We start from the raw sequence: 15,434 nt of genomic DNA on the forward strand, positions 1-15,434 counted from the left end.
AAATCTGCACATTTTACAAATCCTAGTACTGTTGCTTCATTGCCACCTAAAGAGTGAATGAGTACAATGGCACACAAATTGAGTCAGGAATAATATTTCCTTTGTGTTCCTAGTCCAAGGAAGGTATTAAGGAAATTATGCAGCTTTAAAAAAATTATTTATTGGCATGAAATTATACTGATGCTTTAATGTCAAGTGAAACAGAAGATTGTGATATCTGGAAAATTGGATCCCATTTTAAAATCTTCTGTGTAAATACACATAATTTCTATGTAACTTCAATATGCCTAAGAAACTTCATACATTCAATAGTCTGGAATAAAATACCATAGTAAAAGAATTTTCAGAGACAATCATTGGGGAGATACAAAAATTACTAAGGGTTTTTCCTTTTAATATGCTTGTATCTAGTGCCTCAAGTTATATGTGGACATATTGGAACAGACACAGTTACATGAAAAGATTGAGCTATCAGTGTTAAAAAATGTTTAGAGATAATAACATTTAGAAAAGTTGGAAAGTAATGAGACTTCTGAAAGACTAACTTTAATGAAATGCTTCAAAAAATTATCAAGGTTACTAAGTTTATAGTAGTCTTTTGAGTGTACAAAGATGGTAATGTTTTCACATGATAGTTACACTCAAAAGATCATGTTTCCTTTTAGAATAACAATAACACTCAAAATAGTGGTGCTTGTACAGCATTGTGAATATACTTAACACCACACTTAATTGTACACTTTAAAATGGTTAAAAGGATTAAGTTTTACTTTGTGTGTATTTTCCATAATAATAAGTAAATAGATTATGCCATACCATCAGACAGAAGAAGTGTATAAGTCAGGGACAGAGTTGGTCCCAGACTTGCAGGAAACATCATATTTTATTATTTTTAGACATGGTGAAAATGTTTTGTCTGAGGATGCTAATTTTAGAAAAAGTAATATGACTTGTGAATTAGAAATGTTTATGTGATTTTTTCAACACAATTAAGGAACTGCTAAGAATATGAAAATGGTTAAAGGAGATATGTATATATCACATACACAATATAATAATATAAACAAAATATATGTATATTAAGTTTAATACACAGAAAAACAGTAAATGTTAGGATAAAATTTCTAGGTTAAATACAAAACTAGTTAGTATTCTAAGGGCAATACGTTGTAACCATTGATGTTATCTGTCCACTGAACGTAAATCATTTCCATATCCGTTAGACAAAATATCTACAAGTTAACATTGGCCTCTCAGGGTTGAAAACTTGCTCAATAGAGAATGAAGCCCAGCACTACTGGAATAATATCCAGCACCCATGTTGTCTTTACTCAAGTTTTGTATAATTTTTCTGACCGTGCAACATGTTTTTTCCCCACTTGATTCTGATATGCACGGTTTATGGAAGTAGGACAAAGTGGCAGTTTTGCCTACCTTCACAAACCACAAGTGTTAACAGAAATCATCCTGGTAGTGGACATGGTAATTTGAATGTTTGTTTTACTTATGAATATTTTTTAAGACAGGTTCTGTGTGTGTGTGTGTGTGCGTGCGTGTGTGTTAATATGTCGCCCGAGATTAATAAAAATCACTTCCTCTTCAAACTCCTTTCTCATCGAGTATTCCTCGCCAGCCCTGTGCTCCTAAAGAGCAAGGCCCAGGCCTAGCGCTAGCGCTGGAAGCTCCGGCTCTAAATCCAGCCTTCCTTAAGCTCTCTATCTTCACCTGGAGCGTCAGATTCTTCTAGCAAGCATCTCAACCTCAGGGGCAGAAGATTCTGCCATCCATGATGCAGGGATGCGGCAGACCGACCGACTACACGGTCACGTGAAGCTAGTGGTGGGTCACGTGACCATGCTCTCTCTTGCGCAAGCACAGAGGTGTGTCGTACTGAAAGCGGACAGGAAGGATATACACCTGACGACTGACAGACGGCCGTGGGAGGAGTGGTAGAATATTGGGCTGAGTGGGTGGGTGTCTCTCCATGCTGCACTAACCTGAAAACGGATCTCTCAGGCGAGCGCAATTACAGCATTTGTTGGTAGAGGGCACAACCCCTCAGCCTATTGCCAGCGTCTTAGCCGGGGTCAGTCTTTTGCCCAGGAACTCAAGAGGCAGGAAGTCATCCTGCAGGAGGCAAACGTGGAGAGAAGCAGCGGTTGCTGTTGGAGGAGGTGGGTGCGAGGCTGGGAAATGTCATCCATGGGATGTGGTGGCTGAGAATAAGTCCTGGTGCAAGAAGTGCCTCGGACCTTACTGGGTCTCTGCTTCTGCCTTCTGAAAACCCCTCCCTCACTCCCAGGCTCCCCGCCCAGCCCAGCTGTGTGTGGCTTTGTTACTGTGTGTCGAGTAAAGGAGGTGGACACAAGGAGGGAGTTGGTTTCAGGGGAGACCAGAGAAAGGAAACGGTGAGGTGACAATTCCTGAACTCCTGAGGCGCTGGATTGTGACAATGGTATTGGGAACTAGGGCAGGCTGCCCCAAAATATGCCATTTTGGCATGCAGATTATTTGGAACTGAAAACAATTGCCCAAAAGGCTCAGGAGGAAACTTTGACCTCCTCCACTAATTGCCTGAGGAAAATTTAGGTTGAGGACCTGCTTCAGGAAGACAACTACTTCCATAGATAACCACAGTATATGAACTAGGGGTGGTTGACAGGGAGGAATTTAGCAAAGTATCTGTTAAAATTCCTTTGTATGTCCTATTGTTTGTGTATGTACCCCCATATTTGGTTACCAAATATTCATTCTATTTTGAATTGCTTTCCTTCCCTTTGAAGTCCCAAATCCCTACCTTTCTTCTTAGTTGGGTATGGCAAATTACCTCATTTTACCTGTCTTTGGAATCTCCTGTCTGTGTGAGTTCCCTATATATATGAATTTAAATCTTATTTCATTTTATTTTTATTTATTTGATCTGTCTCATCAATTTAATTCTTACTCCAGCTAGAAAAATCTTGAAGGTTAGAGGGGAAAAAAAAATTCCTCAGCAATGGGAACCATGAGCTGCACTCCTTTCCTCTCACCTAGTTGGCATTCACTCTGTCTGTCTTCCAAATGTTGGGGATGACTGAGACCAGACCAAATTTGGGGGGATGGTGGGGGAAAAGGAGGCAGGGATATATCTGCCTTATATTCCAAGGTTCCAGCTTCCAACAGATGCAAGAGTAGAATAAACCCCAATCTGAGAAGCTCTAAGGAATGGGGAAGGGAACAGACTCAGGAGGAGGGAACCTAGGGGCTTTGTGCCCTTCACATGGGATTTCTCATTAGGAAACCATCAAGTTTCTCCTCTCCCAAGAGGATCCTTGGATCTTAGCCCCAGGCAGCAGCTCCTTCCCTCTAGGAACACAAAAGTTTCTTTTTGATCTGAGCCTCCCTCCCACTGTTGTCCTGGGCCTCAGAAGAGGTTCTTTCTGGGAATCACTGACAGAAACTCTTGATCTCACATGATTCCCTCTGTAGACACTTTGCTTTCTTCCTTGCACTGTGTTCTCTGCTCCCTTCTTAGGGCTTGTTTCTTTGGTCTCATCCTAGGTACCAGCCCTTGGTAAATACTTAACCTCTTTCTATTTGAATGCCCCCCCCCCATGCCTCCACTGGATAGTTTAGGAAGTGTCACCAGGAAGTAATGAGTTTTCCTAACTAAGCCTTCTCATATCCTTATTTTTGTACTCAGTATAGAGTTGAAATCATGTCATAATAATATTTCAGGCCCACCTTTTTACATTTAAAAGCTAGGATTGAGCAGAAGGCATGTGAGATAAAATTACAGAGATTGAGACCTAGGACTACCTCTTCCTCTCTTACTTCTTGCCTGCTTTGTTATTATCCCCTTCCCTCCACTCTCCAGAATTCTGGTAATACATGTATTGGGTTCAATATTCAGGTTATAGTCTTTCCCCTCAAGCTCTGTTTTCTATTGTCTGTGTGTTTTTAGAATTTGACAAACGAGAATACCTCAAACATAGTGTGGCATAAGAAAGAATATATTTAAACTTTGTCCCTGGTTTCTGGCACAGAGCTTCAAAAAACTTAACAAATTTAGTGAGTGACAGGAGTGTCTTTGTTATAATAACAAAGTGACTTTTGGCTTCAGATTGTGGTCTGGTCACCAGTAGGACCAACCATGTGACTAGATTTGGAACTTTAGGCCAGCTGGAACTCTCAAAGAGGGGACGTCTGAATTTTGGGTTCAGTCACATGGCCAGTGATTTAATGGATCATGTCTACATAAGGAAACCCCAATGAAAACTCAGGGATCAGTGGGGCTTCCTGACTGGTAAATGCACTGATATCCAGGGAGGTTGATATGGCCTAAATCCATGGGAAGAGGGCATAGAAGCTGTGTGTCTAAGAACCTTCCACACCTTGTCCTGTGTGTATTTATAATAAAACTATAATCCTAGGTATAGAACTTTTAGTGAGTTCTGTGAGTTGTTCTGCTAAATTATCAAACCTGAGGAGATCATGGGAAATCCTGAATTTATAACTGGTCACTCAGAAGTATGAGTGGTTCCCATGACTCGTAACTGGCATCTGATCTGAAATGGGGCAGTATTGTTGGGGACTGCACCTTTAAACCTGTGGAGTCTGGTGCTAACTCCGGGTAATTGGTGTCAAATAACTGATGTTGGAACAATGATGTTACACGTCTCTATTTTTAGCAGCCACCGGTAGATTAATATCTGTCTCTGATCCTATTTATCATATATAAACAAGTTAAAAATGAAGAAGGCAGAACCTACCAGTGTATTATGGGTGAAAAAATCCGCATGTGTTTTTGTGGCAAGTGCATGCAATTTAAACTATTTTTAAAGTTCTCTATAATTTCTGTATATTTTTTCTCATTAGAGCTCCCTCAGCCTAGAATTCCTGTTGGGAGTACCACATTTATATTTGGGGAACTTCATACTGTGGCCTCACTGGATACCGCCTAAGTCCCATGTGCAACCTGAAGCAGATACTTACCAGTTAACACCTGTGGATTTTTCAATCTCAGGAAAGAGGCAGGGTAAGTGTGGTGTGTGTGTGTGTGTGTGTGTGTGTGTGTGTGTGTGTGTGTCCCTAAGTATAAGGATGATTATCTCTGTTCTAATCACCCCTTGGGTATGACTTGTAGGGGCCAGGATCATCCATCAATTTTTTTACTCACATGGCCCTTTTGTTTATGCTCCTTTTCTGGATAAATATTATGGGCTATCTCAAGTAATGAATATCAGGGCCCATTCAAATATCACTTGACTTAAAATGTTGCTGCCTGAGGATAAAATTAGAGCAGATTTGTCATCAATCCAGTCATGAATGAAAGAAAGGTATCTTCTTATGGTACAGCTGAACTGTTATCACTCACTGACCATCTACTGTGCACCCAGTTTCAAAAGAGCAACTTTCAATGGGATCTCATCTTTAAAATGTTCCCAGGTTCTCTGGAGAGTTTCAAGGCCCTAACTTTCTATCTCCATCTCTCAACACATTCTTCCAAGTCAGGGCCAGCACTAGAATGAGATAAGGACACAGTTTTAGGAAGCACTCACTTTCAGGCGCTTCACCCTAGTCCAAGCCCTTCTCCACTTTCCCTGCACTCAGGCCACATTGGTGCCAAGGTCCAGCCCCAGCAGGTCCAGGGGTTCCCAAAGGATGAACAGCATCGGCGAAAAAATAAATAAATAAATGGACACAGACAACAGCAGTGTGTTAGACTGGCCACTTTATTGTAACAAGCGTAGCATTATATTTTTTAGCAAATTCCTTGTAGTGTGCGTTATCTATGTTTCTGGGCATTACCTAATTCTAAAAATGTTCCTTTGTGTAGTCACCCATTAGGGAACAACATAGTTATTTTCTTGTAACATTCCCTCCTGCCCTTTCAAGGTCATCTAGCTGTCAACACCTCACGTGGAATGTTTTACAAGGACAGGACTTCTTAATTGTTCCTTTGTGCCATTTGCAGTACAAGGGACAAAAGTATTCGCTTTGGTCTGAGGTGCTGGGAGGGAACCAAGAGGGCCCTGAGAACCCAGGGTTAAGGAGACTGTTTCCTGATGGCCTTTTCTTATGAGTGAGGACACTTTGCTCAGAAGTCCTTTTGCAATCTTCTAATGCCTCAATGAGTACCGTTATATTGCCACCCCTTCCTGAACCAGAGAGTACCAAGGGGATGGATTACCCCTGGAGCAAGTTGACTTACCCCTGGAACAGGGATCAGCCTCCCTGTGCTATATGACTACAAGGAGAGGGGGGACATACCTTATGCAAAAATGACATTATTTTTGTAAAGGGCCATGGTAAGCAACACAGTATACAAAGTACTGACGTTACAGAGACAAAGAGCACAGTGGCAATTTCTTATCATTTATGACCACGAAAAGCCACCATGGAGTTCTCATCTACTCTTTTCTACTTTCCCCAGCCCACCTCATAATATGGCTAGATCACAATTTTAAAAGGAACTAGAAAGACCTGATAACCTGCAGGTATTTCAGAATATCAGATACTTCCTAATTTAGTGTGCACAAGAATCCTGTGAAGTAGTTTTAACCAGCCTCTTCTGAGACATGAATTAACACAGATAAAAACATTAAGTACCCTTTCCAAAGTGACACAAATAATTAATAGTAAAAAACTCTCTATTCAAGTTCTGGACTGCCTGGCTCTGAAGTCTGGCCATGTTCCAAAGGAGAGACTCCGTTTTTTAAATTTTTAAAAATTTTTTATTAAAAAATAAAATTATAATTTAATTTACTTTTTGAGAGAGAGTGTGTGTGTAAGCAGGCAAGGGGCAGAGAGAGGGAGACACAGAATCTGAAGCAGGCTCCAGGCTCTGAGCTGTCAGCACCCACCCTGACACAGGACTTGAACTCATGAACTGCAAGATCATAACTTGAGCCGAAGTCAGATGCTTAACTGACTGAGCCACCCAGGTGCTCCAGTAGAGCCTCCTTTTGGAACCTGCTTCCAGGACTCAGAAACTGGCCATTCTAGTCTAAGCAAGCACCTAGTAGTATAGTAATCTGCTTCTTGGTGGTGATGGTAACAGAGATGACTTTTTTCTCCCAGGGTTGAGTCACAGTTGCTCAGAGCTCACCACCAGGAACTTTGAATCTGGAAGTATGAACTCTAATCTGCACTCCCAAGTTATGAATTTGGGGGCTGAGATGCCAGATTCAGGGAGCCACATAAATATTCTATACCTGGGAGGGAAAAGAGCCAATATTTATGGAGCAGCTTGGTTTTCAAGGGCAACTTAATTCCCAGATCTAATATATAGCTGAAAGGAAGAGGACAAACACTGTGTTCACTGGTCTTTAGCTACCCTATTAAAATCCATAAGCCATATTTCCAGATTCAGTTAGGACATGTAAAGAGTTTAGAAGTCATTCTTCCTGTATTTCTAAACAGAAAAAAAAAAAAGCTGAACAAACTGAGAAGCAATGATTTATCTTAGACCCATCAAAGAACTGAGGTCACAGGGCAAATAATCACCCCAAATTCTGGAGAAAAGACAAATCTGGAGAGTCACAGCCTCTCTCTCTACTTACACAGAGCAGAAACTGCTAGAAACATAAACATAAAAATAGTAATTTTGACAAATTTCTAGGTAATGAGTGTGGAATAGTTTGAGAGTAAGAAACCCCATGGGGACGTGCTGGCTTAGAAATTTAGTGGGCTTTACCTCTAGGAAGTCCAGCAGGTTCTCACAAGTAAACATTTGAAAGATCACCACATGGCTCTAGGAGGGGGAAATAGACCCAGAACCTTCTCCAAGATAAAGGTCTACTTTCCAGTGGAAAAGCCTTTCCCTGAACTTTATCCCAGCTGAGGAAAAGGCATTCCACCTATTGAGTCCATTCTAGACTTCCATTCTCACATAAGGAAGACAAAAACACTAAGAAACACTTGTGAAGGTCATAGCTTAGGGACACAGGTCCACAAAACACTGGAATTTAATCATAAGATTATAGAACACTTGCTCTCCTCCACACGTTGTCACATTGCTAACAAGCCTCCATTGTCATAACAGTATAGTTAAAAGAGCTGCAAGATGTAGACTCTCTGCAAGGAGTAATTAGGGAAGCCCAGAGTTTAGAGGGGAGGTAAAAATAAAGACACTAGACGAATTTGAAGACCATAGCACTGAAAGCTACAGCAAACTACCCACAGCCCAACTGCTAACCAGCTTAACTTTAAAACTTCTCACTAAAGGACTGTTCACTTCAGTTCCTATAACCTAATGCATAATATCCAGCTTTCAACACAAAACTATAAGCCATGCTAAAAGGCAAGAAAAAGCACAGTTTGAGAATACAAAGCAAGCATCAGAACCAGACTCAGATATGATGCAGAATTTGTAAGTATTGGGGAATAAAAATAAGTAAGCTTAATATGTTAACAGCTCTAATGGATAAACTAGGCAAGTGTGTATGGCAAGTGGCTGAGATCCAAGCTGGTTCTAATCCCTGCCACAGATCCACATTGCCAAAGATCATGAGAGCTTGGACATGACTACAAGCGAAGACTTGATAGATAGGATAGTGGAAAAGGAGCCAGGACTATCCTGACACCGGACCATGGGACAACAGACAGGAAAGATCCTATGACCCAGTGCAAGTCCTGACAGGGAAAGGCCCTCCTTCTTGGGCAACTGTGGGGACTGCGAAATGGCAAAGCATATTACCAGTTTGAATGAGGGGTGGGGGTGGGAAGCAGTGTGGCAGAAAGGGTGGGCACAGAGCAGTGGTTGGTTTTCTCAGGTTAGAGGTGCAGGTCTGCCTCTCTTTAGAAAAGGCTCAGTGGTGAGGCCTCCATGAGAGCCCCCTCCCACTTCCTCCTCTCCAGGGTCCGTGAAACAATGAAAGAAGGACTCCAGGAGGGCCAGGTGGTCTGGCCTTAAGTCGCCTCTCCCCTCTCATCCTGCTCTTCTCACAGCCCCTAGCCCATCAGCCTCCAGGAAGGAGGGCGGGCTGGATTGGGTGGGGGGGTGGGAGGCGGGCAGGCTTGGGTGGGGCGGGGGTTGGAGGCGGGCAGACACTGAACAGGCTGGGGATTCTCACAAACCGAAGGACGGTTGATATCCATCCGCTGCTGCCTGCAGCACACTACCACCACCACCACCCTGAACTAGGGATCCTAGCCCCCACTGCCAGTCGTCCCCAGGTCCCTTTTATTGCGGTGCCAGCAATGAGGGGGTGGTCGCCTTGGAGGTCTGCAGAGGCGGGCTGCTGTGAGCCCGCCCCTTAGGCTGGCGCACCTCCTGGCCCCGCCCCCCGTGGGTCGGAACTAGGGTGGGCCAGGGAGGGGGCGTCTAGCCCATTCGTGCTGTATCCCTCCGCCCCCCTTCCCGACACCCTTGCTGAGAGCGGTTCGTGCCGCATCCTGCTCAGCCCCTGCCCAGTTTGGTGCTGCAGCGCGGGGGGGGCGGGACGCCTTTTTGCGATTCTGACAGCACGCTAGGTGGTGGGAGTCCGAGTGAGGAGCTCTGAGAAGAGGGGGAGGACAACGACCTGCACCTTGAGCCTGTGAAGGCAAGTGGGTTGTCGTGGGGAGGGGTGGGGGGACCCCCACTGTCGCCCGGCTTACAGCCTGCCCGGACCCCAGCCTCTGGCACCCTGGCAAGGGGGAGGCGACCGGGTCGTACCCTGTCCGTGACAGAGGTGCGCAGCGCCGCGGGACCCCTGGTGAGGAGAGGCAGTGACCGGTGCGGGCCGGGCCCAGGGCATGAGGGCTGGCGGGAGAGGCTCCCTCGGATCCTGTGGAGGCGAACTGCGCCAGCCACTCCGCAGCCAGCTTTCCAGGCGCCCATGACCCGCCCTCGACGGTGCTGTGCCGGGAGAGAGCTGTGGGGGGAGCCTACTGCGGAAGAAATGGCGGAGCGGGAGTTGGGGTGGGGGGCACCCGGGGAGGCCGCCGGGGCGAGAGCGGGGATGGGGCTTAGGAGCTCTGTGCTCAATTGGCGGATGTGCTGGGCCGGTGGCGTCTGCTATTCCAGCTCTTGATTCTGTAAAGCGGTCTGTTGGGCCCCTCGCCCTGGGTGCTGTCCCTTCTCATAGGCGCTTGGTTGATGCCAAAATCTTTGCAGGGTAGATCTGGCACATTTAGCAAGAGGACATTTGAGTGGGTAGATTATGAAGACATCAAAATGAAATGTTTACCCACCTCTTAATACAGCAGCTTTATTGCCTTCCATGTTTATATCTTGCAGTCAATTAAATGCAAGGAAATGACAGTAAGGAGTAGATCACCTTTAACAGGAAGTGTCCTTCTAAAGAAATAGTGTGGTATAAAAAAATAGCGTGGTATTAATCCACCTTTCTCCTTCAGGATCATTTTTCTCAACATCCCAGCCCACTTAATATGTTGAGGTGTGGGAATGGTGGGTCAGAATAGAGGGGAGTATTTTCTGAAGGGTCATTTTAGAGCCTATGTCATTTATTTACTTGTTTCCTGATTCTTCAAAAGGTAGTGTCAGGACCTGAATTCTGGGTATCTGTCTTATTAACCTGATATTTTCCTACGATTGTCAACATATTCTCTTGGTGTTTTGCTGAATGTTCCTCTTTGTTTTGCAGGGTGTGACTCTTCTCCAGCTAAAGAACTGTTCTTTGGTGTAAAGGATAGAATTTCCTGAGGACCTCTGCTGTGTGGGCTGGCTGAAATAGGTGGCAGTGAGGTAGGATATATGTTTGCATGGGGAAAGTGGAAGGGTAGGGGCATGCAAAGATGGTATTAAAATAATAGTCCTGTTATCTTCACTGACTGCTTTCAAAATACAGTTGCTCACTATCTACTGTTGCATCTCATATTTGTTCAGGAAAAGAGGTGTAGTCTCTGCTGGGAAAATAACCAAATTCAAAATTGGAAGGAAGTATAATTAGACAAGTTGCAGGTCTTGGGGGGAATTGATGTGGAATCATTTGGTAGGATCAGACAGGTGGGAGACATTTAACATGGCCTTAAATAAACAAAAGTCTGTATTATAATGCTTGTGATGGCTGTTGGGCTAGCTCAATCTCTTCTGGTTTCTCTTTTGTCTTTTTATCTATTCTTAAGTTTGTTCCTTTATAGGTTCCTGTAGAAATATGTAGATAGTTGTTCACTTTGAATTAAGAAAAAAAGACGCAAACTATTCATTTGGATTCAAGGTGAGTGTGAGCATGAGCATGTGTAATGATTGGGGATGTAAATAGGCTATTGGCAAGCCTAAAACATATATTGGAGCCATTGTCTTCCAACTTTACAGATAACCTCTATCCTCACATTTGGGTATAGAAAATGAGGATAAAGGAAGCCAGTATTGTGCCTACAGGGTAATTGATAGATACCCAGGAAATGGGGTAGGAAGCCATGAGGAGGACCAAAGAGACCAGAAATGTTATATAACCAAAGTTCTAGATTTGGAAAGACAGACACTTGGTTTACAATGCAGAGTAAATGTCTGTCTACCAAATGCTCAATTCCAACTCTCCTATATTTTTGTCCAAAAGTCTGCCTGTGAATTGGCTATAGGGCTTTTGATCCTAGAAGTAAGGAAGGAGGAGGAAATCGCACCACATCAGTACAGGTTGGTGTGAGACCTACCTGGATAGACCTGTAGCATATAGTATACCAAAGAGCCTGGATGTTTCTTAGCCTCTTTCACTTTCAGCAAACTTTTCCATCATCCCTGCTCCTATGTGTTGGAGAGAAAAGAGTGCGTTACTGCCTGGGTAGGATATTGTTGGGCATGAGTGTGGGAGTGTGGAAGGGATAAAATGAGGGAATAGAGTTTTCTACTATTCTACCTCACAATCCATTTCTATTCTCTCATATCATGTGTGGCTCTCTGCATAGTGAAGCACAGTTGGAAGAGACTTAAAGCTTGTTTTCTTCTTCCACCTCAGGTCCATCTCCAGTGGTGGCTGTAGTGGCCTTGTAGTGGCAGATCATCACCTTCAACAAGTCTGCACTCAGGAACTATCATCTTCGCTCAGACTAAGTGCCTCTGTCTTTTCTCTGTATTGTTGACAGAGGTTCTGTGTTTGGAAAGGGGACTGTGTGACTGCTGAGCTGACGACTGACTTGCCACAAAGTTTATGTCTGATCCAGTGAAAGAGTGTTAAGACATTGACCTGGGACACATTGAAAACCAAGGCCAAGACTGTATAGAGCTATCTATATAACTGATCTTTAACCATGACTGGGGCTAAGAATGAGACTAGAAACAAAGGCAAAGCTCAAAAAAGGGCTGGTGTGCAAGCTGAAGCAAAGAGGGAGACTACTGGCATAGTCAGACCTGTAGCTAAGACCCAGGACAAAGCAGTAGCCAAGGCAGAGTCTCAAGCTGATGCAACAGCAGCGATGAAGGCAAGGTGTAAGAACAGGAGTGTTCCTGAGATAAAGGAAAGAGGCCTGGCATATTTTAGTCCCAAAGCTGAAGATGAGGCCACTAAAGTATCTAGGATTTGTTCTGTGGCTGAGGCTAATGCTGAGTCTGGGTCCACCTGTAAACATAAGGCTGGTATTGATACCTGGTTTTGGAGTGGAGAAGAAGCCAATGTTGGTTCCTGGTTTTGGAGTGGAGAAGAGGCCAATAATCATTCTAATGCTAAGGATGAAGGTAAAGCTGGTATTGATCCTCTGTCCTATGCTGAAAAGTTGGAGTCTGTGGCCGGGGCCAGCTGCAAAGCTAGGCCAGGGGCTGAGGAGGAAGAGGAAGAAAATGTTATTGGGAACTGGTTTTGGGATGGAGATGAAACTAGTTATGACCCTAATCCTAGACCTGTGAGCAGGATAGTTAGGCCCCAGCCTGTGGATGAAATTAATGAAAAAAATAGGCCCAAGGACTGGTCTGAGGTAACTATTTGGCCCAAAGCCCCTGCTGTAACTCCAGCAGTGTTAGGATTTAGATCCCAAGTCCCATTTGAGACAAAGCCTCCTTCATATATTGTCCTGGCTTCAGCTGAGGAAAATACCCATTCTTTACCTGTGGCAACAACATGCCCTTCTAGGAGCACTACTTCATGCTCACAGCCTGTCCCTGAGTATCCATTCGGTTCTAGCCCTTGCATCCAGACCATAGAGGAAATTAGACGCCAAATCAGGATTAGGGAAGTGAATGGGATTAAGCCATTTGCTTGCCCTTGCAAAATGGAATGCTATATGGATTCTGAGGAATTTGAAAAACTTGTTACCTTACTTAAGTCAACTACTGATCCTCTCATTCATAAAATAGCTCAAATTGCAATGGGGATCATTAAGGTTCATCCCTTTGCCCAAGAGTTTATTAATGAGGTGGGTGTAGTGACGCTTATTGAAAGCTTGCTCAGTTTTCCTTCCTCTGAAATCAGAAAAAAGGCTGTAATTACTCTGAATCCTCCTTCTGGGGATGAGAGACAACGCAAGGTTGAATTACATGTTAAGCATATGTGTAAGGAAACCATGTCTTTTCCCTTGAATTCACCTGGACAACAATCTGGATTAAAGATACTAGGACAACTGACTACTGATTCTGACCATCACCACATTGTTGCCAATTACTTTTCACAACTTTTCCACTTGCTGTCCCTGGGAAATCGTAAAACCAGAAATCTTGTTTTAAAAGTACTTTTGAATATGTCTGAAAATCCAACTGCAGCCAGAGACATGATCAATACAAAGACATTAGCAGCATTAAAACTCATCTTTAACCAGAAGGAGGCAAAAGCCAATCTTGTTAGTGCTGTGGCCATATTTATTAACATAAAGGAGCATATCAGAAAGGGCTCAATTGTAGTTGTTGATCACATGAATTATAATACACTGATGGCCATTTTCCGTGAGGTTAAAGGAATTATTGAAACAATGTAAAATGAGCCAGAAATAAAAGTGAACACTGAACAATCTTCAGACTCTAAAAGGCTGTCCCTATAGGCCCTTGCATAATGTTTTGATTATTACAGTGTGTACGTTATAAATTACATCTTTAACATGATGTTACCTGTGACAGTCTCTAGTTTTGAGCTATACCATTTTTGAGATACCAAATGAATATTGTATCATATGCTGAAAACATCTGTTGATTTTTGTCTTGTGTAGATGGGGAACTTTTTAACATTTTACTGAAGATAGTGAACCAATTCATCATAAGTATACTAAGTTCTTCATTAGTATTTGTTTAAATATGTTTGTGGCTTCAAATGGCAAAAAAAAATCATTGAATTTGTAATCTGGTTTGCAAAAATAAGGCATATATACACAAAAAGATAACTAACAGCACTCACATATATCTGTACACATACACATTCATTGCTGAATGTGCACTCAACATGTAAAGAAGGCAGGAGTTGCTATAGGCTGTTTAATGTAAGAGGAGTTACCGTTTTTCCCTTATTCTACCTGCATCAGATAACTTATGGTAAGCATTTAACAACCACTGGTGTAAGCTGAAGAAAATGTCTCAGCATGTGAAAATATTAGATTATATGCTTTTAGATTTTTAAATAGTTAAGAAACTAAAACAAGATCATACTGTAAAAGCTGTTACTTTTTCTCTCACTAACTGTAAATTGTGATCATCTTTCCATATCAATAAATATGCTTCTATAACATTTTTGAATCACTTAATGTTTCTTCTGTGTTAACATTTAGTGCATAGTGCCCTAATATTTCATCGCATATCCTCTTTTTTCTAAAGTTTATTTATTTATTTTGAGAGAGACAGAGTGTGAGCAGAGGAGGGGCAGAGAGAGAGGGATAATCCCTAGCAGGCTCTGCATGGCCAGCATGAAGAGCCCAAAGTGGGGCTTGAACTCACAAAACCAAGAAATCATCACCTGAGCTGAAATCAAGGGTTGGATACTTAACCATCTGAGCCACCCAGGTGCCTCCATTGTATATCGTCTTTAATAACATGCACACATGTTTTTTGCAGAAGCAAGAGTATAGTACTCTGCAGCTTGCCTCATTGTCTTTATAATTATCTTTCCAATTTAGTATTATGCAGATCTGCCACAAGCTTTTTATTTATAGCTTTATTGAGGTACATAATCCATTACATTAATCCATACATATTTAAAGTATACAATTTAATATATTTTGATATACATATACACATGTGAAACTATCACCACAGTCAAGATAGTGAACATATCCATCATCCACCCCCCCAGAGTTTCTTTATGCCACTTTAGTCCCTCCCAACTTTCCCTATATCTCCCTGCCTCCAGGCAACCAGTGATCCTTCTTTTGACAATATAGAATTGTTTTCATTTTCTGTAATTTCATATAAATGAAACCATACAGCATGTTTTTTGGGGGGGAGCAGGGGTGTGTGGCTTCTTTCAGCACAATGACTTGAGACCCATGCATGTTACTATGTGTATCAGTAGTTCATTGCTTTTTTATTGCCAAGAGTCTACTATATGGCTATATCACCATTTATCCATTTACCTGTTGATGGAGATTTAGGTGGTTTC

At 42.7% G+C, this 15,434-nt stretch overlaps 1 protein-coding gene across 1 annotated transcript; it reads left to right on the forward strand.

Moving 5' to 3' along the window:
• Positions 1-1,890: 1,890 nt before the first annotated feature.
• On the forward strand, positions 1,891-14,567 carry LOC101091269 (basic helix-loop-helix family member b9). The gene is made up of 4 exons (XM_023249030.2): positions 1,891-2,174; positions 4,858-5,017; positions 10,572-10,672; positions 11,883-14,567. Exon 4 carries the CDS (start codon positions 12,175-12,177, stop codon positions 13,825-13,827), a length of 1,653 nt encoding a protein of 550 aa, XP_023104798.1. The 5' UTR covers positions 1,891-2,174; positions 4,858-5,017; positions 10,572-10,672; positions 11,883-12,174; the 3' UTR covers positions 13,828-14,567.
• Positions 14,568-15,434: the final 867 nt, after the last annotated feature.

This window comes from Felis catus, chromosome X (genome assembly GCF_018350175.1).
Source record: "Felis catus isolate Fca126 chromosome X, F.catus_Fca126_mat1.0, whole genome shotgun sequence".
Classification (NCBI taxonomy): Eukaryota; Metazoa; Chordata; class Mammalia; order Carnivora; family Felidae; genus Felis; species Felis catus.